The sequence below is a fragment of the Lissotriton helveticus genome, chromosome 2_1 (genome assembly GCF_964261635.1).
Source record: "Lissotriton helveticus chromosome 2_1, aLisHel1.1, whole genome shotgun sequence".
In the NCBI taxonomy this organism is placed as follows: Eukaryota; Metazoa; Chordata; class Amphibia; order Caudata; family Salamandridae; genus Lissotriton; species Lissotriton helveticus.
In genome coordinates, this window is record NC_136059.1 from 1555641959 (window position 1) to 1555669071 (window position 27113).

General features: G+C 47.3%; 1 protein-coding gene across 1 annotated transcript in view; it reads right to left on the reverse strand.

Annotated features, from left to right (window-relative positions):
• Positions 1-7229: 7229 nt before the first annotated feature.
• DNAJA1 (DnaJ heat shock protein family (Hsp40) member A1) overlaps positions 7230-27113 on the reverse strand; it is a 165884-nt gene continuing 146000 nt past the window's right edge. Inside the window, exons 8-9 of the mRNA XM_078676518.1 lie at positions 25486-25586; positions 7230-7620 (exon numbers count right to left, since the gene is read on the reverse strand). Coding sequence (XP_078532644.1) covers positions 7399-7620; positions 25486-25586 — 323 coding nt within the window. The 3' untranslated portion in view covers positions 7230-7398. The remainder of the gene's footprint in view (positions 7621-25485; positions 25587-27113) is intronic.

Here is a 27113-nt window from a genome sequence, read left to right on the forward strand (position 1 = left end):
GTTCCTCCCACCTGGCCCTACTTAAGGTCCCGGTTTTCAAACGTAAGAAACACAGAGGACTGAGATTCTCATTTCTTGCCCCTTCCTTTTGGAACTCACTCCCCCTAGGTATAAGATCTGCTTTCCCCTATACCCGTTTTAGGTCCCTTCTTAAAACTCACTTGTTTTGTAATGCTTACTACTAACGCCTTTCTGCCCTGCGGACTGTCTTCCCCCTTTGCTCGAGCGCCAAGAAACCGCCAGGTGTTCGTTGCGCTTTAGAAATATTTTTTACATTACATTACAATATATGTTGAAGCACTCTTTGTCCTACTTGTGCTTCCTTGTTCATCTGTACATCTACGCAATAGTGCTTAGTGAACGTGTGCACTGAAGCCCATGTTGCCGTCAGGCATATATCCTGAATTGGTGTGTTGGCCAGAAAGGAAATTGTTGCTCCTTTCTTCCTGGTTGAGTGGGCCTGTGCCCCTCCTGTTAGCTCCTGCCCCGCTTGCTTGTGGCAGAATTGTATCGTTTGTGAGATCCATTGAGCTATGGTGTTCTTAGTCACTGGTCTACCCATGTAACTGTTTGCGAAGGATACGAAGAACTGTTTTGTCTTCCTGTGTTCCTTCGTCCTTTCAATGTAGTGCATCACTGCCCTTCTTGCGTCTAGAGTGTGGAGCGCCCTCTCAGCGCTTGTCGTGGGGTTCTGGAAGAAGCTAGGAATCTGAATACTCCGATTCATGTGGAACCTGGACACCACCTTTGGCATGAAGTGCGGGTCTGTTCTCATTACGACCCTGTCACTGTGTATCTGGATGTAGGGTTCCTGCAGTGTTAGTGCCTGTAGTTCGCTCACCCTACGTAGCGAGGTGATAGCTACCAGAAAGGCCGCTTTCATCGTCAGCATTTGCAGTGATGCCTTGTGGATGGGTTCGAAAGGTGCTTTCATGAGCTCTGTCAGTACCACATTCAGGTTCCAAGCCGGCGGCAGCATCCTTTTTGGTGGCGCTATTCTCTTAGCCCCTTCCAGGAATCTTTTTACTACTTGAGATGTAAAGAAGCTTCTCCCTGTTTCTCCTCTTGTGTGCCACAATCGCTGCCAGGTGTACCCTCAGCGAGGAGGAGCTTAGCTTGGCTCTTATTAGGTGCGTGAGGTATCTTAGCACCGTTGATTCCTTGGTCAGCTTTCTCTGGAGTTTCTTCTTGCAGCACCATTGAGTGAATCTTTTCCATTTTTCCCCATAGCACTTGCGTGTGCTGGGCCTCCTTGCCTCTCGCAGCACCCGTAGGGTGCTCTCTGGTAGTTTCAGATGTGCGAACTCCAAGTCCTCAGGAGCCAAGCTGATGGGCTGAGGACCTCCGGCTCTGGGTGTAGAATTTCTCCGTTTTCCATTCATAGTAGGTCTTTTCTTTTTGAGAACTTGTGGGGTGGACCCTGTGCCATCTCCATTATCTGTGAGTACCAGGTCTGCCTGGCCCATTGTGGTGCCACCAGGATGAGCGTCATGTTGCTCGTCATGCATTTGTTGAGAACCCTGGGAATCAGTGGTATCGGGGGGAAAAGCGTAGGCAAATGTTTGTGACCAGCTTATCCATAGGGCATTCCTTTGGGATAGTGCCTCTGGTTGTCTGGATGCAAAGTACTGGCATTTTGCATTCTGGCGTGTTGCACACAGGTCTTTTGTCGGAGTGCCCCACCTTCTGAATAGTCTCTCTGTTTCCTGTACGTTGAGTTCCCACTCGTGGGATGCTGAAGTTTGCCTGCTGAGCCAATCTGCTTCTACATTGTCCTTCCCTGGCAGGTGTATGGCTAGCAGGTCTATTTTGAGTGGTATTGCCCATCTCCAGATCTCCTGTGCCAAGCTTGACAGAGGGATTGATTGTGTTCCCCCTGCTTGTTGATGTAAAACATCGTTGTGGTGTTGTCTGTCTGTATCAGCACCTTCTGGTTGTACAGTTGTTTCTGAAAGGCTTTGAGGGCAAGCAACACTGTTTTCAGCTCCAGGTAATTGATGTGTTTGACCGCATCCCCTGGGCTCCATAGACCCCTCACTCTGAGCTTGTTCATGTGCGCGCCCCATCCCTTCTGGGATGCATCTGTGGTGATGGTCACTGTTGGGTCCGGTGGCGTTAGAGGCTTCCCTATTGTTATCCTTTCTTTGGTCCACCACTTTATTTCTTCCTGCACCTTGTGCGTTACAACCACTAGATCCTCCCAACTTCCTGTAGCTTGTGACCATTGCTGTTGCAGCCACTCTTGGAGTGGTCTCATCTGCAGGCGTACATTGGGGACCAGGTGTATGCATGACGCCATCATTCCCAAGATCTTGCTCACTGTCCTCACTGTCAGAGCTCGCCCCTTCTGGTAGTGACGTTTCTCCCTCAGAAGGCTGAGTGTCCTCTTCTCGCTGGGTAAAACCCTGCATTGGACGGTGTTGATTTGTGCTCCCAGGAAGATCTTCACTTGCTCCGATTCCATCGAGCATTTTCCCCAGTGTACGGAGAATCCCAGGCTTGCTAGCGTTCTTGTGACCTGTTCTGCATGATCTTTGCATGTCCTGTAAGAGCTTGCCTTTACCAGCCAGTCGTCAAGGTAGGGGTACACGTGTATCCCCTCTCTTAGCAGATGTGCGGCCACTGCTGCGAGGCATTTGGTGAATACCCTTGGTGCGGACTTTAGACTGAATGCCAGGGTTGTGAATTGGTAGTGATCCTTGTTTACTGTGAATCTTAGCATGTGCTTGTGCTGCCTGTTCATGGGGATGTGCAGGTTCGCATCTTTGAGGTCTATGGTGGACAAGAAGTCCCCGGCCTTTATCTGTGGGATGACCTCTTGTAGGGACGTCATCTTGAATGTTTGAGTCTTTACATATTGGTTTAGGAACCGTAGATCCAGGATGGGTCTTAGGCTTTCGTCCACTTTTGGCACCAGGAAGTAGTTAGAGTACACTCCCCTGTTCCGTTCTTTGAATGGGACCGGTTCGATGGCCTCTTTGAGGAGGAGTTCTTGGGCTTCCTCTAGGAGCAATAGCAGCTCCCTTCCAGAGTGCTCTCTTTTCTTTGGCTTTCTGTTTGGTGGTCTCTTTTCCAACTCTATGCAGTATCCGAACTGTATGATGTTGAGTATCCACTTGTCAGTGGTTATTTTTTCTCCACTCTCTGAGGAAAAATCTCAGCCTGCCTCCTACTGGTGTTACATGTTCCTTTGTGTCTTGTCCGTGTAACCCTCTCCTCTTTGCTTTTCCGTGCTCTTCCCTCAGAGGGTATGAGTGGGTGAGCACCTTTTCCTGTGTGAAGTCACTTAGAGGGGGGTTGTTCACCGCTTCTCCTTCTCTGGCCCCGTCCGTTTCCTCTCCCGCGAAAGGACTGGCCCCTGTTCTGGTAGTTCCAGTTTTGCTTCTGCTGGCCCTGGTGACCTTGGTTGTCACTCTGTTGACCCTGGTGGAACGCCTGGTGTGGTTGTCCTTGCTGGTTTCCACCCCTTCGTTCGGCCTAAGCGTAGGAGTGCCTCTTCTCATCCCCCTGAATTGCAGGGCCCCCATGGACCTTGCCGTCTCGTTGTCTTTCTTCAGTTGGGTGAGTTTCTCATCAACTGGGGCTCCGAACAGTGTTTCTCCATTGAAAGGGGTGTTCAGAATGTTGTTTTGAACCTCCGTCTTGAAGCCCGAGATCCTGAGCCAGGCTTGCCTTCTCTCTGTGATTCCTATAGCCATCAGCCTGCTGGATGTTTCTGCCCCGCCCAAGGCTGTCTTCAGGCACAAGTTTGCGATGCTTTTCCCCTCTTCCACGAGGTGAGCGGCTCTCTGCTGGTGTTCCTCTGGGAGGTGCTTGAGCAATTAGCCCATTTCGTCCCAATGCTGGTACTGGTGCCTGTTGAGAAGGGTGCTGGAGTTTGCCATCCTCAAGTGCGTTGCTGCGTTTCTCTCAATCTTTCTGCCCGTTAGGTCCCTCCTCCTGCTTTCCTTGTCAGGTGGTGGCCCAGACGTTGTTGGGACGTCGGCATTTCTTCTGGCCGTTGCGGCTATAATTGAGTCTGCTGAAACTGTCCCCTGGATGTAAGGGGGGTCCTGGGAGGAGAACTTTTACTTTTTCTCCATCCTTGGCGTGACTGACCTGCAGGTAGCTGGTTCTTTGAACGCCTCTTTGCCCTGTGCCATAACACTCTTCAGCATGGGCAGGAAGTGGCTTTTTGTGTGTGCGGGGAGCAAGGTTTCCAGCAGGAAATCTGCCTTAGCCTTCTCCTCCAATTTGACTCCATAAGCTGCTGCAGCCTTCTTGACGACCTCATAGTAGGCCCCAATGTCATCTGGCGGCGAAGGCCTCGAGGGGTATGTCTCCACAGCCTCCTCCGGGTTTTCAGCCTCGATGTCCTGCCAATCCTGGTCCTGAGCCGTCGAGGATCCAGAGTCGTAGCTCGAACGCGGGTCCCCATAATCACCCTCTGTGTAATAGAGGTCCTCCTCTTCTCCCTGCTCCGAGGGCTCCGGAGTTTTTGGCGGCTCTTCCGCGTCGAACTTCTCGTGTTCTTCTATCTCTTCGAGGACCGTCGTGGGCTTCAAGGGGATCCTAAAGCTTTTCATTTTGTCTTCGAAGTCCTTCTCCCTCTGGATGATGTTTTCCATCTCGGCCTCAAGCGCTCTCTTTCTCTCCATCTGTGCGGCATGCTCGGCGTCGAGCGTTTCGGCCGCCCTCTTCGACGGTCCCGTCGACGTCGAAGCAGCTCTCGGCTCTCTCCTTCTCAGTCGAGGATCCCTTTTCGGGAGCTTGCTTCGATGACCTTTGTTTTTCACTGGTCTTTGCCGCCTGAGAGTCCTTCTCGAAGGATCCGCTGGGCTGTTTTTCGGGAACCGCAGCTTCGGTCGTCGAAGATTTCGACGCCGGTGCTCCCTTCGAGGTTTTAGACAGATTTTGAGTCAGCCTCTGGTTTTCGAGGCCCTGTCCAGGGTTTCGGGGTCGTAGACTCTCCTACCTTGTCTGACGTTTTCTTATCGGTCTCTGTGACCGTGGAGACATCCGGCCCTTCGGCGATGTTGTCCTAGTCGTCGGTGGAGAGGCCCAGGTCGTACATCGACGGGGCCTTGCATCGTGTGGTGAGCCATCCTCTGTTTTTCCCGAATCCTCAGCGTCTTCGGCTTGAAGACTGAGCAGGCGTTGCAGTCCTTGCTCCCGTGGTCGATAGGCAGACCGGGTGCTGGTCTCTCTGCGCGTACTTGTGGTGGCAATTACAGCAGAATTTAAATGGTGTGTTGTCCATTACTGCGCTCAGGGGGCCCCCTGTGTGTGCATTCTCCGTCGGACGTCTAAGATCTCGAGGTTCCTCTCCTCCTTCGTCGTCCCGGCTCTGATGATCTTCTCCTGGTTTTTTCCTGAAGAAATTCGCTTATTTTTCTCTTTTTCTCCTCCAAAACTTCTGGAGCTTCACGCGACGATCCAGAACCAACGGCGGAAAAAAGAATCTGAGGTGGGAGCTTACCCCGGAAGCATGCTGACGTCACCGAAGGTACACCAAATGGTGGGACGTCGACGCCCACCTGGGCTACGAAAAAAAAAAAAAGAAAAAAAAAAAGACTGATTCCGGACCCAACCACCAGATTGCGGAATATGCACAGCATAGTGAATCCAGAAAGATTCAAGCTGCAAAACTGATTTTATCCGGGCACGACCAGCACTCATGTGGGTTTCAGTGTGGAAGAACGAAGCGGCACTTTTGACAGCAGATTATTAAGGATTGTTTACTTTGTGATAAAGGCTTAGAAATCCCATGGCTAAGCGGTGTTCTTGCCAGTTTGCGTAGCATAAACAAAGAAAGCGTCTTCCTGGATCCCATATCAGCAGTAGCTGTCCCTAAAAAGGAACTGCGGAACGCTCTGTATTCCCTATATAACAATGAGCGGGACGTGGTGGAATCCAAGAAAACATTTGTGCGAAATTATATGGCCATAGAACAGCATTGTTATCCGCTTCGCATGTATTTGACTTTACCTATGATCCGCTGGGAAAGGAGCCTGTTGTTAAGACTAAGAGCAGGCACAATCCGATTTGCACTCTGAAATTTGGGCTATAGCCCAGTGGGAAACAATCAAAATGTATGCCCTTGTGACGGGAGGAGTGAGCAAACCACTACGCACTTTATATTTTTCTGTAAATACTATCTTAAATATTCAAAACAGTTATTTTATCCATATTTTATTAAGAGAAGACCAATTACCTTGGAGGCAGCATATCGTTGCATATTAGATTTGGACAATGAACGGATTTTCCGCACTGGCACTTTTCTCAAAACTGCAATAAGGGTGCGTAGGTCTATGATGGTTCCTTGATCATATATACAATCCATGAACTGTTTTAAATATTTGTATATATCAATATGATAGTCTACCTTGTTTTAGCCACTTTGGACATATGTATATGGAATTTTTATCTTTTTATTAATCATTGTGATGTATTTATATTATTGTGCTTTTATGGTTACTATGTATCCGAATAAAGTTGAACTGAACTGAACAAGCAGCTACAGGCACCTAGGCTGAACACTCACCCCCCGAAACACGAGCAGGAAAACAAGGATAAATAGTTTCCCAAACTAACAGCTAAACAACCAAAGCTTAAAGATACAGTACTTGGTCCCTGCTCCGTGGGTGGAAAAGAAAAACAAAAAGGAGTAACAAAGAGGATGGACTGACCACTAGCAAGCAAGGATTTTTAAAAGACACTGAAACAAACAAATTAAGAGGGGACGAGCTTTAAGCCCACATAAAAGTATATAATGATAATGTGATTTTTATAGCGCATAGCTACCTCATTTGAGGTGTCCAAGCGCTAGTTACAGAGGAGCTAAAGAACCAGGTTTTGAGTTTTTTTCCTGAACAAGTTTTCCCATCAGGGCGTGGCAAATTGATAAAGGCAGAGCATTCCACAGTTAGGCAGGTAGCAAAACGTGGTCCCACCCATGTGCATCTCCCCTGCTGATCCCAGTTTCCTCAGTGGAAAATAAGGTCTGATAAACTGTTGCAAATATCTAGGACCTTTGTTGTTCAAGGCCTTGTGACAGTAACACAAGGCCTTGAATGAGGACCTCTGTCTCACAGGGAGCCAATGGAGGTGCTTGAGTGCTGCCACCATAGATGCATCCTTCTTAAACATGCACATGAGTAATGTAAGTTTTCCAGCTTAAATCAACGTACAGCCTTTTAAGAGACCAGATTTCGGGAGCAACTTGTATGATGCAAAAAACGAAAACCATGTTTAATTATTGATTTTTATTTCCATAATTAATTCTGTGTCCTCAACATATATGGTCGAATTTTAAAACAAGCACAATAGTAACCTGTGGATGTTTGTGTTCTTTAGTCTGTCCACCACAGAAAACAAAACAAGGTGTTACAACAAGTATTAAAATCCTCTAGGACCGATTTAAGATGTCTGACATTGAACACCTCCTCTTGGGTGATCTTCGTCGTCATCATGATAAGCTTCTCCGTTATAATTACGCCTTCTTTGCTGGGATGGGTCAAAGTCTGCTAAGTCTACTTGTTCCATGTCTTCAGTTTCTTCAATGTGCTTCCTTGATGGCAGAAGTTTTTCCAAAAAGGGCACTTTTTCAGGTGAAAGAAACCCATTCTCTGGAAAGTTCACCTAGAATGGAAAATTCACAAACAACTTGTCAAAAGATACAAATGGTTCCTAAAAAATCTGTAAAAATAAAAACCTTTGTGAAAATGTTCACAGCCACACACTCCACTTGGAGTCGCACCTTTAATACAATTAGGCTTGGAAGTACTAGCATGGCATTGTAAAGACAACCAGCTGAGATAAACGAAAAATGCTTTAAAACTACTGCATATTAGCTTCCTCTTCAGTGTTAAGAAAAATTGGATCTGTGTTAAGAGCCCAACAAATGTATCCCATCAACAATACATACACAGTTACCATTCACAAGTGCCATGTTATTCTGACCGTAACTGCTATTGGCAATACATTTTTTGGGGAGATTGAACTCTATTGTGTTTCTTTGGTGCTGTTGATGCAGAGGTCACAAGGAGGTCTTGGAGAAATGTTCCCAACAATGCGATCAAGGACACAAATGTACATGGAACTCGCCCTAGGGACTTCTATTCATAATCCTATATTTACACCAAATCTTTAAAAGTAGGGTTTTAAATCCAGACTTACAAAGAAGGTAAAGTTTAAATTGAGGTTCAAGTGAAGGATTGATTAGGAGTGCGAGTAGATAAGATACAGGCAAGCACAGTTTCATGGAAGTATAGTGTTTCATAGATTTATATGCCATTTTAGTAATATTTGGTAAATAAAACATTTGCAAAGCACAAGCAAAAATGTTAAGATTTCCACATCTCCATTTTGGTCTCACCTCTTACCACAACTTAAGTTGAAGTATCAAACACTGCCTCGGTTTTGCATAAAGTATTAAGGCATTTCACCAAGTCACATACTTTGCGGAGGACCAATGCAATGCAAACTTTGCAATGCTGCCCCAGGAATCGTCAACTAAGTGTGGCATACTTTACTATAGAGTAAACCTAAACTAGCATGTTAAGAGAAAAGCCCAGATCCTCAGGTGGGCAAGAATTGGATCTTACTTTACTGGTTAGAAATATTCTAGTTGCAAGCACGGTTGGGATTAAGGTGAAGCCAAGGCCATAACAGGGCAACTGAGTCACAGGGAGCACTTTTTAAGCTCAGATCAGATTCTTCTGCAGTGCCACCATCTCCAAAGGCCACAGAAATGGCCTCTAGAACTGGATAGCAAAGTTACTCAGTTAAGGCCTTTTTAGGTCTCGCCTGGCGTTAGCAGCGAGGGCCTTTTGCGATCGATTCAGCCACAGCTGAATGCACGAGTACAGATGGACAAAGATGGGTGCTCTCGCCATTCACAAAGCTAAACATGCACACGTACGGACAAAAAAATGCAGGTGCATGTGGACAGCCAGACGCCATCTTGGTTTACTTTAATTAGCGTAGGGATGTGCACACGAGTGCGCATTTTTCTGTCCATACGCGTGCATGGAGGCGTGCTTTTTACTTCCCCTCCCTCGGGCCCCTAGGTACCGGCACACGAGCGTAATGCTTTTACTTACTTTTTTTTCACTTTCGCGGCACACACGCTTTATCTTCAGCCAGGTTAAGCTAAAGCGCGGGTGCCGGGATTGTTGAAAAAGTAAAGAAAGAGGTTTTTCTATTTGTTTACTTTTGCAACAATTGCGGCACCCGCGCTTAACTAAAGTAAAGCCCGGGTGCCGCGATTGTTCAAAAAGTAAAAAAAAGAGATTAGTAGGCCCCCCAGTGTACAAAAATCCATATTGTACTGACAAATTTAAATAAAAACACAATGCCTGTGAAATAGTTTTTTTTTGTAACACTGCAGTGTGCACCTGTGATGTATTCCTATAGGTTCTGTATCGATCCCCCTATTCCTGACCCTATTCTGGTTAACAAGTTAACTAGCAGCCATCCCATGATGCAGAAACCGTTATCTGATTACGCCAGACCACGGCACAGGAGCGCGTTATCTGATTAGGTCATAACGCTTGCCATCTAATTAGGCAAAGCAATATTCCTCCAGCCCCTGATAAGGCATACGGAGTTCTCAAAACAAATCAAACCTATGACAACCTGGGAAAAACCCTGCGGCCATTGTTTTGATTTCACCGAGAACTTCAGCAAAAGAATGTGCTAACGACCAGTTCGTATGACATCCTTATTGACGTATCTATGTCCATCCTTACGTCAATCTCGGCACCTTACAGGTATAAATATTACCGATATTGCCTTAAGCAAACACACGCGGTGGTGACGAGATCAGAGCAGCCAGACTTGCCGAAGCCCAGAGCAGAGCAGACCCCGCTGGCGCAGCCCCGCCTTCCTGACGCGCTGAGAACGAGACGCTGCTTTCTCCTGCCCAGAAATCCAGCTCCGGCGCTTCCGGGCAGCCCTTGCAGGCAGCCTGGAATATCGAGACCAAAGACGAGAGATACCATCCCTCAACCATCCTAAATTCCAGGTACAGAACTGAATAACCCCTTGCAGAGAATTCTTGAGTCAGTCACTTGGCAAAACAAACTTAACCTGCTACTTTCTATTCCCGCCCACGTGTTAGGCTTAGGTCAGGTACACCAGGGTAGGCGTAGTTAGAAACACCAGTTGAGTACGATTAGTCAAATGTATATGTGTATGTATCTATTTCATCCATTTTAAACCACCATATGGCTTAGAAACCATATAAATGTTTTTACAGTATTATTTTATACTTCTGCTTTTATTGTATGCACTTTACTTAACCATAAGTATCATTTCTCTTGTATGAGAAAAGAGACTGATCAATAAATACCATCTTTTATTGAACACGCCCGTCTCTTCCTTTTCTCTACAATCTGGTGAGACTAAGAATGCACGTACTGACTGAGTAAAATAAGTTGTCTTTTGTTTTCACACGACTCCAGAGATACACTCTTGATTAGGGGAGAGCAAAGTTGTCATGTTCTATGGTTGTCAGAAACTAAATCCCTTCTTGTCTATCCAGGGAGGTTCAAGTCCTCCTTGCCTATTCGAGAAAGTTTCTAGTGAACTCTGAGCTAGCTGGCAAACCCAAAACTTTAAGTCTAATATCGACAATAGAAGACCTAGTTAACGTCTGGTCTAGGCCTATACTATTGAAGGTATTATTCCAATGCGCAGAGCCTATTGGGATAATAGGAACTACACTACACACCCACACATATAATTAAATGAATATTACTGCTAAGTTGCAAAAAATGTTCATTTGTACAGCACACCATGCTATACCCTCACAAAGTTCTGAGCTGGTTGTACCGCACATGCATTTTTACATAGCACTGGGACTTTATCCACACCCCTGCCTGTTTTGAGGGAGCCTGGCATATATATCCATGGCACCCGCAAGTCAGTATTGGTCACCTTCTCATGAGTTGGCTTGTGCAATGTAAGACCCATTTGGATGAGGTGTGTGTCCTGCGGTTGTGGTACGAAGAGTATGGAGGGCAGATCTGTTGAGCCTGGGTGCGCACTCTATGTAGGCAACACACACCATGTGTGTTCGTACTGCCGCTGGTGTCGTCGTGCAGGAGTGTCCCAGAGTCTGCTTGTGCAAGTGTTACTGTGCATGCATTAGAGGAAATGTGAGTGAATAGATTAATTGTGTGGCTGCCGGCAGAGAAGTTTCACAGTGAACATGCGCTGCACATGTTGCCGATGGGGACTGTTTGCACATCAGTGTCCCATGCGCTTGGGTCTCAGTGTGTGTTGCTGCACGTATCCGCGGACCTTGCAGTTTGTCAACGGGGTGAATCATTGTTGCTTCATGCATTCCACTGCTGTCAGTCACACCATCCACAAGTACCTCAGGCCTATCTAGATCGCATTTTACGGCTCCTTTAGCAGCTGCAAAATTAAACACTCTCAGCACTTTTAATAAAAACAAGCATAAAAAATGCAAAAGGGTTTCGCCTTTCATTAAGTGGAGAAGTGTGGCTCAATGGTTAGAGCGGCAGACCCGGATGCAGAGGTCTGGCCCGGGACCGGGGTTCAATTCCCGCCTCGGCGGGTCTTGGGCTCAATTTCCTCGGACCTGATAATTCTCGCCTCGGTGCCTAATCTAATCATGAGTCCCACTCTGCAACTCTGGGCAATAGCTTGCTTAATCTCCACAACGGCCCCAACAGCGCTGGGATGCCTGGCTTCACCTTGGGGGTGCCCAGGAGTGGACATTTCACAGGGAAAAGCCAGGAAGGGTTCCACAGCGGTATGCGTACAGCGCCTAGAGGCCTCAGGGTATAAGTGCGCAATACAAGTACGAAGTTTACAGTTTTATTTGCTTTACTATACAATACCATTAGCAAAGCAAATGGCTTTAACTTAATCAAAGGCAAGACCTATTGCATTTTCAATGCTTGTTCTCTCTGATAGTAATGAAGAGAAGTAGGCACTTCAGGGAGGGAATTCAACATGAAGGTTGGGAACTTTACCTCAAACACAGTTTCAGTATGCCACAATGCATAACAGTCAGTACTTTAAGAAAAGGAAATATCTAACCGGTAATTAAAGTATTTATGTGCTAGCAGGGATATCCGAGATGGACATCAGCCTAACAAGCCAAACCACCATTTTGTGCATCATGCACACAACATATGCAGAACACCAGTGAAGCACATCACAACAATTACAGGGACTGAAGGGTACTTTGAGAGCCAGTATGCATTACCCCAACAGATATGCGCCTAAGATGGACGCTGCTCATGCAATCACGATGCCACTATAATGACTTAGAACCCCTCCAGTGGACTGACATGATAGTAAAAATCAGTGGCGGAAACTGGTCTGCCCAGAACACATATAAGGGCAGTGTGGCCCAGATTTACAAAGCCTAGCAGAGGTCTATCAGCCCATTAAGGGAAGGTTAATAGTGCGCCTCAACACTTGGAAAGGTCTGCCTCCAGAGCTTCTTGCAGAGGTGCTCTATATTCACAGACTGGATGGTATTCTCCTTCACAGTCTCACTGCTCAGCATAAGCAACTGCATGGACAGAGGAGCCAGGAGATGGACCTACCTGATCAGGCTGGGTCCTGGCTTGGTAGTTCAGGCTAGACTGGTCTGTTAGGAGCAATGTCAAGACTGATTTGCATATAAGGGTTGTTCGAGGAGGCGACTCTGGAAGGGAGACTCCCACCAGATTTATGTATGGCAACAATAATACCGATACATAAGGAGGGAAAACCGAAGGAGGACTGCACGTCCTACCGCCCCATCTACCTCTTGAACATAAAGGTGAAGCTGTTAGCGACTGTCCTGGCACTGCGACTGCGGGCTGTAATAGACGGACTGATCCACTTGGATCAGACGGGCTTCCTCCCAGACAGGGCCACAAGATTTAACCTCCCACGCACACACAATTGGCTCCAGGAGGTCCAAGGGAGGGAGGAACCACATTGGTTCCTATCACTCGATGCCGAGAAGGCATTCAATGCGGTCCATAGGCCGTTCCTAGAGGGAGCACTACTTAAGTTTGGTTTCGGCCCAAAATTCCAGAATTGGGTCCAATTGCTCTACACGGAACCCAGAGCCACGGTGAGAGTGAACGGGGTGGTCTCTCGAGAATTCCCAGTCCGGAGGGGGACTGGACAGGGGTGTCCGTTGTCCCCTCTCCTCTTCGCGCTTACGATAGAGGTGCTAGCGGCCAGGATACGTCAAAATGAGACGATTAGGGGTTTCAGAAAGGGGGTGGATGACCTAACAGAGGAGAAAATATCCCTGTACGCAGACGATGTCCTGCTATACATTACGCAGCCGGAGAACACAATCCCGGAGCTGTTCGAAGATTTGGAACGGTACGGAAAGTATGCGGGGTATCAGATAAATTGGCACAAGTCGATTCTATATGAAGGGGAGAGAGACTTGGCCGACATTGCCTGGACGTCTACTGACGACATTGGAGGGGTTTAATTACCTTGTAATATACATTACATTGGACCAGAAAAGGTCCTATGAGCATAATATTGAAAGCATAATAAGGAACTTTATAGAGGACGCAGCCAGATGGCGACAGCTGCCCTTCACCATATTGGGGAGAGCAGCAATGTTCAAAATTATCACACTACCCAAATTTCTATACGCCATGCAAAACGAATAGTGTACCTGTCGGTGTAGTTTTGCAGCTTGAAGATCTTTCTGGATTCACTATGCTGTGCATATTCTGCAATCTGGTGGTTGGGTCCGGAATCGTAGTCTTTTTCCTAGATTTTTTTTTTCGTAGCCCAGGTGGGCGTCGACGTCCCACCATTGGTGTACCTTCGGTGACGTCAGCATGCTTCCAGCGGAAGCTCCCACCCTTGGGCGCCATCTTCGTAATCTTTTTTTTTTTTTTTTTGTCTTTTGTGTCCCTGTAGTGAATCCATGGCTATCTTTGTTAATCCTTTTTCCAATGTAAATCTTTACACGTATCTTGTAAGCTTCAACTTGCTCTCTATTCCATGTGTTTCCACCCTCTTCTCCAGCCTCATCTTTCTGGAGGAGGCGGGTGGGTTCGCTAGTGAATCAAGAAAGATCTTCAAGCTGCAAAACTACACCGACCGGTAAGAAACTATTCGTTTTGCAGCGTGAATCTTTCTGGATTCACTATGCTGTGCATAGATTTTGTAGCGGTTTTGTTACTTTTGTGGCGGTTGGGTGGAAGATGAGCCTTGGTTGTTGAATATGTTGAAGCACTCTTTGTCCTACTTGTGCTTCTTTGTTCATTTGTACATCCACGCAATAGTGCTTAGTGAACGTGTGCCCTGAAGCCCATGTTGCCGCCAGGCATATGTCCTGAATTGGTGTGTTGGCCGGAAAGGCAATTGTTGCTCCTTTCTTCCTGGTCGAGTGGGCCTGCGCCTCTCCTGTTAGCTCCTGCCCCGCTTGCTTGTGGCAGAATTGTATTGTTTGTGCGATCCACCGAGCTATGGTGTTCTTAGTCACTGGTTTACCGAGGTAACTGTTTGCGAAGGACACGTAGAACGGTTTAGTTTTCCTGTGTTCCTTCGTCCTTTCAATGTAGTGCATTACTGCCCTTCTTGCGTCTAGAGTGTGGAGCGCTGTCTCAGCGCTTGTCGTGGGGTTCTGGAAGAAGCTAGGGATTTGAATACTCTGATTCATGTGGAACCTTGACACCACCTTTGGCATGAAGTGTGGGTCTGTCCTCATCACGACCCTGTCACTGTGTATCTGGATGTAGGGTTCTTGCAGTGTTAGTGCCTGTAGTTCGCTCACCCTGCGCAGCGAGGTGATCACTACCAGAGAGGCTGCTTTCATTGTCCGCATTTGCAGTGATGCCTTGTGGATGGGTTCGAAAAGTGCTTTCATGAGCTCTGTCAGTACCACATTCAGGTTCCATGCCGGCGGCGGCATCCGTTTTGGTGGCGCTATTCTCTTTGCTCCTTCCAGGAACCGTTTTACTACCCTTGATCTGAAGAAGCTTCTCGCAGTCTCTCCCCTTGTGTATGCCACAATTGCTGCCAGGTGTACCCTTAGCGAGGATGAGCTTAGTTTGGCTTTTAGTAGGTGCGTGAGGTATCTTAGTACCGTTGATTCCTTGGTCAGCTTGCTCTCCGGCTTTTTCCTTCTGCACCATAGAGTGAATCTTTTCCATTTTTCCCCCGTAGCATTTGCGTGTGCTGGGCCTCCTTGCCTCCCGCAACACCTTCAGGGTGCTCTCTGGGAGTTTTAGGTGTGCGAACTCCAAGTCCTCAGGAGCCAAGCCGCTAGGCTGAGACCCTCCGGCTCTGGGTGTAGAATTTCTCCGTTCTGCATGGAGAGTAGGTCCTTTCTTTTTGAGAACTTGTGGGGTGGACCCTGCTTCATCTCCATAATCTGTGAATACCAGGTCTGCCTGGCCCATTGAGGTGTCACCAGGATCAGTGTCATGTTGCTTATCCTGCACTTGTTGAGCACCTTGGGGATCAATGGTATCGGGGGAAAAGCGTAGGCAAATGTTTTTGACCAGCTTATCCATAAGGCATTCCCCTGGGATTGTTCATCTGGTTGTCTGGATGCAAAGTACTGGCATTTTGCATTCAGGCGTGTTGCAAACAGGTCTATTGTTAGGGTGCCCCATCTCCTGAATAGTTTCTCCGTTTCCGGATTGTTGAGTTCCCATTCGTAGGATGCTGAAGTCTGCCTGCTGAGCCAATCCGCCTCCACATTGTCCTTTCCTGGTAGGTGAATGGCCAGCAGATCTATTTCGAGTGGTATTGCCCATCTCCATATCTCTTGCGCTAGGCTGGACAGAGGGAACGACTGAGTCCCTCCTTGCTTGTTGATGTAGAACATCGTTGTTGTGTTGTCCGTTTGTATCAACACCTTTCGTTTGTACAGCTGTTTCTGGAAGGCCTTCAGGGCAAGTAACACCGTTTTCAGTTCCAGGTAATTGATGTGTTGACAGAGTCTGCTGGTGCCCACAGATCCCTCACTCTGAGCCTGTTCATGTGCGCGCCCCATCCCTTCTGGGACGCCACCGTGGTGATGGTCACAGTTGGGTTTGGTGGAGTTAGAGGCTTCCCTACTGTAATGTTCTTTCTGGTCCACCACCTCATCTCTTCCTGCACTCCGTGCGTTACAACCACTAGATCCTTCCAACTTCCTGTAGCTTGTGACCATTGTTGTTGCAGCCTTTCTTGGAGTGGCCTCATGTGTAGGCGTACATTGGGGACCAGGTGTATGCATGACGCCATCATCCCCATGATCTTGCTCGCTGTCCTCACTGTCAGAGCTTGCCCCTTCTGGAAGTGGCGAGTCTCCCTCAGTAGGCTGAGTGTCCTCCTTTTGCTGGGTAACACCCTGCACTGGATCGTGTTGATCTGAGCCCCCAGGAAGATCTTCACCTGCTCCGGCTCCATTGAGGATTTTCCCCAGTGTATGGAGAAACCCAGGTCAATCAGCGTGTTTGTGACTGGCTGTGCATGCTCCTCGCATGTTCTGTGAGAGATTTCGCCTTTATCAGCCAATCGTCTAGGTAGGGGTACACGTGGATCCCCTCTCTTCGCAGATGTGCGGCCACTGCTGCGAGGCATTTTGTGAACACCCTTGGAGCGGACTTTAGACAGAAGTCCAGGGTTGTGAATTGGTAGTGATCCTTGTTTACTGTGAATCTTAGCATGTGCTTGTGCTGCTTGTTCACTGGTATGTGCAGGTATGCATCTTTGAGGTCCATGCTGGACATGAAATCCCCTTCTCTTATTTGAGGGATGACCTCCTGTAGGGACGTCATTTTGAATTTCTGAGTCTTTATATGTTTGTTTAGGAAGCGTAGGTCTAGGTTGGGTCTTAGGCTTTCGTCCACCTTTGGTACCAGGAAGTAGTTTGAGTACACTCCCTTGGTCCTTTCTCTGAATGGGACCGGTTCGATGGCTTCCTTCCGGAGGAGTTCCTGAGCTTCTTATCGGAGCAGCGTTAGCTCCCTTCCCGAGTGCTCTTTTTTCTTTGGTCTTCTGCTTGGCGGCCTCTTTTCCAACTCTATGCAGTATCCGAACTGTATAAGGTTGAGTATCCACTTGTCCGTGGTCATCTTTCTCCATTCCTGGAGGAAACATCTTAGGTCTGCCGCCCACTGGGGTTACATGTTCCTTTGTGTCTTGTCCGTGTAACCCTCTCCCGTTTGCTTTTCTGTGCTCTTCCCTCGGAGGGTTTGAGTGGGGGAGCACATCCTTCCGTGCGAAGTCACTTAGAGGGGGGGTTGTTCACCGCCTCTCCTTCTCTGGCCTCGGCAGTTTCCTCTCCCGCGAAAGGACTGGCCCCATTTCTGGTAGTGCCAGGTCTGCTTCTGCTGACCGTGCGGACCCTGATTGTCACCCTGGTGACACGCCTGGTGCGATGTTCCCGGCAGGTTACCACCTCTTCAGTTTGGCCTCCTTGCTTGAGTGCCTCTTCTCATCCCTCTGAATTGCAGGGCCCCCATGGACCTCGCAGTTTCGTTATCCTTCTTTAGTTGGGTGAGCTGCTCATCAACCGGGGCGCCGAACAGCTATTCTCCGTTGAATGGAGTGTTCAGGATGTTCTTTTGAACCTCTGTCTTGAAGCCTGAGATCTTGAGCCAGGCTTGCCTTCTCTTAGTGTGGGAGAGGTGTGGCGCCGCAGCCAGGGCGACTGACGCTGGAATCTGGGGATCAGGGTTCGATCCCCGGCTCCGGCGGCAGGTTAGCCCAGCACCATGTGACTCTGGGCAATAGCTTGCTTAATCTTCTCGACGGCCCCCAGCGCCTAGAGACCCTTACGGGTGATTGTGCGCTTTACAAATGTGGATTATTATTATTATTTATTAGTGATCCCTATAGCCATCAGTCTGCTGGAGGTTTCTGCTCCGTCCAAGGCGGTCTTCAGGCAAGAGTTCGCAATGTTTTTTCCCTCTTCAACGAGGTGTGTGGCTCTCTGTTGGAATTGCTCTGGAAGGTGTTTGAGCAATTGCCCCACCTCGTCCCAATGCTGATATTGGTGCCTGTTTAGGAGTGCGTTGGTGTTCGCCATCCGCCAGTGCATTGCCGCGTTTCTTTCGATATTTCTGCCTGTCGGGTCCATCCTCCTGCTCTCTTTGTCAGGTGGTGGCCCAGATGTTGTCGGGACGTTGCCCCTTTTCCTTGCCGTTGCAGCTATAATGGAGTCAGCTGTGACGGACCCCTTGATGTAGGGAGGGTCCTGGGAGGAGAACTTTTACTTCTTCTCCGTCCTTGGCGTGACGGATCTGCAAGTCGCAGGTTCCTTGAATGCTTCCTTCTCCTGGTCCATGACACTCTTCAGCATGGGCAGGAACTGGCTCCTTGTCTGCGTGGGGAGCAAGGTTTCCAGCAAGAAATCCGCCTTCGGCTTCTCTTCCTCCAATTGTACCCCATAAGCTGCAGCTGCCTTCCTGACGACCTCATTGTAGGCCCCAATGTCATCTGGCGGCGAGGGCCTCGAGGGGTATGTCTCCACAGCCTCCTCTGGGTTTTCGGCATCGATGTCCTGCCAGTCCAGGTCTTGAGCCGTCGAGGATCCAGAGTCGTAGCTCGAACGCTGATCCCCATATTCCCCCTCTGTGTAATAGAGGTCTTCCTCTTCTCCCTGATCCGAGGGCTCCGGAGTTTGGCGGCTCTTCGGCGTCGAACTCCTCGTGCTCCTCTACCTCTGTGACGTCCGTTGCGGGCTTCGAGGGGATCCTGTAGCTTCTCATCTCATCTTCGAAGTCTTTTTTCCTTTGGAGGATGTTCTCCATCTCGGCCTCGAGCCTTCTTTTCTTCCTTTCCATCTGCGCGGCATGCTAGGCGTCGAGCGTTTCGGCCGCCCTCTTCGACGTGGTTTTCGACTCCTTTTCCGAGGTCGAGGTGCCTCTTTCGGGGACCTGCTTAGATGACCATGGCTTTTCGCCGGTCTTCGCCTTCTGGGAGTCCTTTTCGAAGGATCTGCTGGGCTGTTTTTTTGAGGATGCAGCTTCGGTCGTCGAGGTTTTCGGCGCCGGTGCTCCCTTCGAGGCTCTAGACTCTGATTTTCGAGAGTCTGCCTCTGGCTTTCGAGGCCCCGTCGAGGGTTTCGGGGTCGTAGACTCTCCTACCTTGTCTGATATTTTCTTATCGGTCTCTGCGACCGTGGAGATATCTGGTCCTTCGGCGATGTTGTCCTAGTCGTCGGTGGAGAGGCTCAGTTCGTACAGCGACAGTGCCTGGCCCTTGCCCTGCATCGTGTGGTGAGCTGTTCTCTGCTTCTCTCAAATTCTTAGTGTCTACGGAGTGAAGACGGAGCAGGCGTTGCAGTCCTTCCTCCCGTGGTCGACCGGCAGGCAGAGGTTGCAGACCGGGCGCTGGTCCTTCTGTGCGTACTTGTGATGGCAGAATTGAAAGGGTGTATTGTCCATTACTGCGCTCAGGGGCCCCCCTGTGCGCGTATTCCCCTTTGGTCGTCGAAGATCTCGAGTTACTTCTCCTCCTTCGTCGTCCCGGCTTTGATGGTCTTCTTCTCCTAGTCTTTTCAAGTCCTTTTCTGTAGAATTTCGGCGTGATCTTTTCTCCTTCAAATTTTCTGGAGCTTCACGTGACGATCCAGACCCAACGGTGGAAAAAAGAATCTGAAGATGGCGCCCAAGGGTGGGAGCTTCTGCAGGAAGCATGCCGACGTCACCGAAGGTACATCAAATGGTGGGACGTAGACGCCCACCTGGGCTACGAAAAAAAAAAAAAGAGAAAAAGAATACGATTCCCTACCCAACCACCAGATTGCGGAATATGCACAGCATAGTGAAACCAGAAAGATTCACGTAGCAAAATCTGGATCCTCCAAAACGTTTCTGTTTAAAGGAAGGTACTGTCAGAAGATGCATGTGGGCGGATCTCAGGTTACGGTTTGGGTTGTATTTTGTGATCATGCGGTCTATAAATTTAGGATTTCTGCCATTCAAGGATTTGAAAATGATGCAGCCCAGTTTGAAGGCGCATCTTTGCTATAGGAAGCCAGTGAAGTTTTTTCAGAAGGTGGGTGACGTGTTGGCGTTTGTTTTCCTGTAGGATCAGAGTGTCCGCCTGGTTCTGCACTAGTTGGAGGTGATGAGTGAGATATGCCGGGATGCCATAGTATAGGGAGTTGGCGTAGTCAATGTGCAATATCACCATGGCAAGGACTGCCTGAATTTTAGCTTCTTGATTAAGGTACCTTATGATTTTCTTTATTTTCCTTAATTGGAAGAAGCAGGTGGAAATGACAGACCCAATTTGAGATCTCATGGTGAGGTCACAGTTGACCACCACTCCCAGGGTTTTGGCATGTTTGGATTGGGTCGGGGGTTGTCCTAGTTCTTTGGGCCACAAAAGGGAGCTCCAGGGTTTGAGTATGCCTCCCGTGAGGATTAGTTCTGTTTTATTTGGGTTCAGCTTCAATTGATGACTGTCCATTCAATCCCGGATGAACAGCATAGTCAATTGAACTTCCTGAGTGGAGGTCGAGGCGATACTAATCTGAAATACTGACTGGAAGTCGTCCGCATAATTGAAGGTTTGAATGTTCCTTTCTTTTAATGCGTAGACCAAGGGGAGAAGATAAAGATTAAATAAGTGAGGTGAAAGTGAGGAGCCCTGGGGGACTCCACAAGTAGTCTTGATCAAGGGGGACGTAAAGCCACCAAGCTGGACTGACTGGGATCGGTTCGTGAGGAATGATGTGACCCACTCAAGGGCAGAGCCTTCAACACCGCATCCCTGACACGGTCAATCAGGATGTTATGATCGACCGTGTCAAGGTGGATCTGAGGGTGTAACTTTGTATTTTTTATCAACATGTGGTGTAATGATGCATGCTCGTACTGGGTCTTTAAAGAGATCATCTGAGGGATGGAGCATTCCTTATAGCACGGGCAGATACTGACATGCTCTAGTAGTAGAGGAGAGTATTTCAAAGAAGAAATCCTCCTCTACGGGTTCTTTGTGCAAGGGGACCTGGTGATACGCAGCTGCCCTAGCTATAGGTTCTTGAAAGGATGTTGCATCATCCAGGATTGATGGTTTAGCTAAGTAAAGGTCTGAGTCATTATCCCCAGGAAGGTCTATGTCAGTGGTTCCCAAACTTTTTTAACCCGTGGCTCCCTTGACCTAACTGGCAGTTGGCCGTGGCTCCCCACCATTTTTTTACCGGTGGGCGGGTGGGGGGGATGTAAGCAAGACCTTGGGAATACTTCCTGTTGGCTTCCTTAAATTAATTGGGATGCAATGAAGGTATTAGGGATAACAAGGATAGCAGCTGCTAGCTAGCTGTTCACAAACTGCCAGCAGACCATTAGTCATTCTCAGAGGTGTTGTAATCACATCAAGTAGTACCCGAAGAGCATCACAGTGCACATTTTGGAACACTGGACAGATGATTTTTCACCTTTTCTTTAAATTAAAGATGATGAGTAGCATATTGGCAAGACCTGGGGAGCACATTTACAGCATTTTATTCATTTTGAAAGTAAACACAACAAATATTTTTTATAGATGCACATTAGGGAGGGCGAGATACAGGATGTACTCAAATATTGCGGTGGTTCACGTATTTGTTGGGTTGACTTGACATGGTGGCCCACCCAGAGCCCACTCTCCCACCTCATACCATTGGCATTTCACCTTTTATTATGGAGTTTGTGCACTGGAATGCAGGCGGGATACTTTTAATTCTCCACAGCCCCCAGATTAACAATCTGTACTTCATACATGCATTTTGTGGTCAAAGCAATCCTTTTTGTTTTTCTATCCTCAATGCAGCAAGTTTCTTTTTTATGTTTTATTCAGGGTTTTAATGTTACCCGCTGGACCATGCCAAAGACTGATAAATATTGGCAGAGCCCACTGGTCTAATCATGTTCAAACTTTCACACATGAAAGGTGAGTCTGGCTGCTAGTTGTAACAAATAAATGCAATAGCCGAGGGGCATCGGTGGATGCTACAGATGTGGAGGTATGATACGGACTCATTGTCAGTGAAATTGCTCTCCCTCCAAGATCCCCCATTAAGTGAGGCCTTTCCCCACCCAAGCCCCTGCAGTCTCGAGTGTTGGTGTTCAAGGCCCTCCTCCACTTGCAGGTTTCACCTGCGCCTCATCCCTGGTGGTCCAGTGGACCTCTGTCTCCATTCTCTTGCTCCGCTTTTTCTCTCCTGTTTCACTCGTTTTTTTCCTCACTTCTATCTCCCCCTTCACTCTCCTTCTGGGTCATTCCTCCACTTTGTCATTTCCCCCTCATTTCAAGCTCCTCCTTTCACTCTCCTGTGTTGACTCTTTCCTCCGTTTTTACCCTCATCTCAATCTCCCCCTTTCACTCTCCTGTAAGTGGGGTACCCAGCGATAAAATATTGCTGCTGACTAATGTTATCGATCGTTATTGTCAGTCTTCGTACATATGCCCCAAAGACCCTTCAGCCAGCAGATTATGGCAGTCATTTTCCGAGAGTGATGAAGTTTGACTTGGATGCCAAACTTTGAGGTGAATCATGCTCCCTCCTATTCTGACAACTGCTTAAACCTGAACTTTTCAAGGGATCATTTGTTTGAAGTTTTTCCTCCAGGGTCACTCGCAAAGAAGCATGGCAGATTGCGTAAACCCATGCGACCACGCACTGGTTACTGGTCTCATTGTTTGCTTTGCTCTTTCTGCTCCCTGTTTGATTAATTATCACAAGATGACAATCACCATTCTAGAAAAATCTTAAATCAATATATACAATGTAAGCACTGCAGTAACAAGTTTAACTGCCTCACATTCAATAGCTATCAGTCTTGGAACGGAGATGGCCAAGGCAGAGGATTCAAACCCGTGAGTGAAGTTTGAAAGCCCACCAACATACCGTATCCTTGTAAAAGTCATTTCTTAAAATAACAAATACTATAAATAAAGGGGCTTTTTTACAAGCCCCTTCCGCCGCCCATACATCACTTTACACATGTTAAAAGTGATGCACTTGCGGCGCAAGGGGCTTGTAGAAAGCCCCAAAGAGTGTAGACAAGTGGCATAATATTTTATTTTGAGTGCAGCTGGACATACAAGCCCCCATCTGCATGCTCCACGAGAAATGATGCTCGGGAAATGGAGGAGGCAAATGGAAATGGTCACAAAGGAATGCTTAAACATCAGCCTCTTATTCAGTTCAACAACTTTTAACTTTTTTCTCCAGGGCGTTCATTCGTCGCTGGCTCATGCTTAATTGCTTTCACTGTGTGATTCAATACTTGATTCACACACACAGTTACTCGTAACTCGTAGTCACAGAGCTTTGCGTGGCTTTTATCCACAGTTTCTCTTTCAAGCTATCGATGCTGCAGAAATAAAAGTATTTTTAAAAAACTGTGCAGATTTGAGGCCGAAAGCTCCAAGGCTTCAACACACTATTACTCTGGTGTTCTGCCGGGCGTTCTGCACTGATATCGCAGCCAGAGCTCTTTCTCACATCGTGCGCGGCGCCCCTGGCTACTGATAACGGCGCACCAGGGCGCCGCGGCGCCCAGTTTGGGAACCACAGGTCTAGGTTATTGTTGTTCCATGGATCTGTGGACTACTGATCATTTCCGCCCCCCTCTCCCCCCACTCCTGCGCCCATTCCTCCCCCCCTCTACCATATCCCCAGTATCAGATTGCAGAGAACGCTCTGGAGTAATGTCTCCTCTGTCACTAATATATAAGGATGGTGGTGGTGGTAGAGGTGAAGATTAATCAGGCAAAGGTGGCTGCAAAGGACTAGTTGCAATGTCCTTTTTCTGTTTCTTAGGAGATTTAGATATATCAATGGCCTACTCAAAAGAAAGCTGATGTTTTGATGAAACAGGCGCCGACTGAACTGCCTTTGCCAAAATCAGAACATTGGAAGGCTGAATACATAACTTATTCCGCTTTGGATCAAGCCTCTCCTTCATAGTTTCAAGGATCAGATCCGGTGCCGAAATGGATGTTTACAGTGCCAAACTTGATTTTTGTTTCGGTGCCGGAGTGGTAGGAGTCAAAGAGGTTGAAGAGTGAGCACTTGGTGCCTATGCAGCAGCTGGTTTACTCAGCACAGAGATTGGTCGGCTCAAAGTAGTAAATATTTTGGCTTTACTTTTGATGTCAGGCCCCCGGACTGGGTATCCTAGGCAAATACGGTCGACCACAGCCTGATGGCAGTGGTGGGACAGTAGCCGTAATTTCGTTAAAACCAAATGTCTTTGTGAGTTGGGCAGGGACATAGGTACTCACGACGTGTTGTGCCAAAGGCAAGTCCTGTATTTGTAGGCAAGACTATCTCAGGTTCGATTGCTGAGTCAGAAACGGAAAAGGCCTCTCCCTCTGCTACCAAAGCCATGCGCAGCTTTTCTGTGTATTCAACATTGTGTTCACCAAAGGTGTTGGGTGTCTCCTCCAGATCTCAGCGCTGCATTTCTTTTCGATGCGACAGACAGTCCCGTAACATTTTCTTTGACCAAAAGGTCAACTGGCCTTCTTTGCTGTGGTCAGGAAACGATAGTTGCAAACCTGATGGAGGTCTGTATGTGGGTATTTTTCGAGGCGGTCGGGACAGAACCGCGTTGTTGATTGCATCCGATGGGATAGGAAAACTAGGCCCGAATGGAGAAAGGCCTGAATTGGGGAGGCCCAAACGCCATGACCAAGCACCCAATTGACGATCAAGTTTGAGGCATTGCTTCTGTTTTCGAAAGGTAACGCTAACAAAAACAATACAGACGAATAAAGAAGTGATCTACGGACTGGAGGAAACATGGAGGTCTCAAACTGGAGAGATGAACAACAAGTCCAAACTCTATGGCAGAAAGAAAACAATCTCACAATGGAGTCAATGCCCATGCGCTACATCACTGAGAGGAGTATAAGAAAAACAACTTGCACACATCTGGACCCAACACTAGATGGCAGGAGTATGCAAAGCATGTGTATCTACAGCCACACATGCAATCGAAAACATACTTCTGGATCATAGGAATCGCCATTAAAGTTGTAAACAGTATTATTCCCCACTATGTGCAACGATCCTGGAACACTTCACATCAAGAATTTATGTATAGCGAAAGGGTTTGAGTTCAACATGTTCAAAATGTTGTAGAGCACTATCCAGGAAAAAGTCTGAATTTTAGAATATGTAGTACTAACATATGTAGTACACTATCAAAGCTACACGCTAGCACCTATAACTGCTGACTACAAGTCTAAGCAATGAGGCAAAATACAATCAGATACAATTGTTCTATAGGTCAAAAAAGCTGCCCAGCCCTGCACAAGGTATGTGTGATATTTTCTGGGGTGCTCGCATGGTGCAGGCAAATATTCCAATGTTTACTTCTACCAAGTTAAATGTTACGATGCAGAAAGCCAATATTAATTGTGTATGAAAGTCTAGAAAGGGATAATTGCTAGTAAAACTACGCAATTTACATTGCTATTTTTTCATAACACTTAAGCATTATTTGGAACGATTTGCCAAATTTAATTAACTGCATACACCTTAATTGCAACTCTCACCTTGAATTCAATGATCAGACGTCCCTTCTCATATGGCCTGCGATATACTGTCATACCTTCATTCAGCACGGACTTGACATCACCATGTTTGACAATTTGTCCTACATCAGAGGAAAGATAATTCAGTGCCAGAGAACAGCACAGGAAAAAAAAAACACCTAACAGAGCAGTATAATAAAATCAGCCATTTGTATTAAATTACCTTAGTATTAATTTAAAACAATCACTGCATACTTACACGATTCCCATTATAAATCGCATGGTACACAGAAACTTATTAGTATGGAAAAAGGAAGAACAATTGTTACTTACCTGTAAACAGGTGGTTCTCCAGTATTGGTGTCTTTCACAGATTCACATGCTTGAATATTCCCAGTGGGGTAAGTATGAGCCCCACAGTAAATAAAATAGCAATAAAATCCCAATAAAATATGTATGTAAAAACATAACACATAAAAATACACACTAGGAATAGTTGCAAATACCAGGTCATAATTCCCACGTAGGAATACATGGCGAGAGAAAACACATTTGCAACATATCACTGTCATTATGTTAGTCCAAACTACAGCCAATAAGGCGCAAGCACCCCTCCAGAACCTTCTCCTCAGAGGCTCAGGCCCTCAGATTGTCGTAGCACAAGAGTGACAAAAGAGTCTAGGAGGAGATGCGCGCCTCTGAGGGGAAGTGGGCGGGTCGCATGTGAATCTATGAAAGACACCAATACTGGAAAACCACCTGTTTACAGGTAAGTAACAATTGTTCTTCTCCAGTATTAGGGTGTCTTTCATAGATTCACATGTTTGAATAGAATAGTGAGCAGTAATAGCTGACAGCAAGAGCAAAATAGCAATGCATAGGTATGAAGATGCACTAATAGCATAGCATAGCCAGGAGGAATGATAATAACAACCGTATCATTACTCAAACCATATAGGTGGAGGGTAGAAAGCAGAGGCTCACCTTAGTTAAAAAGATTGCGAAGCACTGCTTATCCCACTGCCGTATCGGCTTCGTTGATCGTTTCAATGCAATAATGTCTCGTGAAAGTGTGTCTGCTGGACCACGTAGCTGCTCGGCAAATTTGATGAATCGGCACACCAGCAAACACGGCAGTAGAGGATGACATCGCCCTGGTAGAAGGAGCTCTCACTGAGGATTGAAGAGGCTTGCCAGCCTTCTGGTGACAGAAGGAAACTGCTGAAGAAATCCAACGTGCAATAGTTGGCTTGGTGACAGAACGCCCCTTGCACATCTGTCCGTAGGCTACGAACAGCTGATCAGATTTGCGAAAAGGTGCTGTCCTATCGATGTAAAATTTAAGGCATCGCTTAACGTCCAGAGAATGTAAACGCTGCTCCGCTGGAGATTGAGGGTTTGGAAAGAAAGTCTTTAAGAAAACAGGCTCATTGAGGTGAAAGTCAGTGGGCACCTTAGGCATGTAAGCCGGGTTTGTGCGAAGCACTACACAGTCCGATTTGAATTGGAGAAAAGAAGGTTTAATGGTAAAGGCGTGAACATCACTCACGCGGCGTGAAGAGGTTAAAGCAAGGGGAAGGGCCACTTTCCAAGTTAAAAATTTCAAATCTGCCTTGTGGATAGGCTCGAATGGTGCCTTCATTAATTGT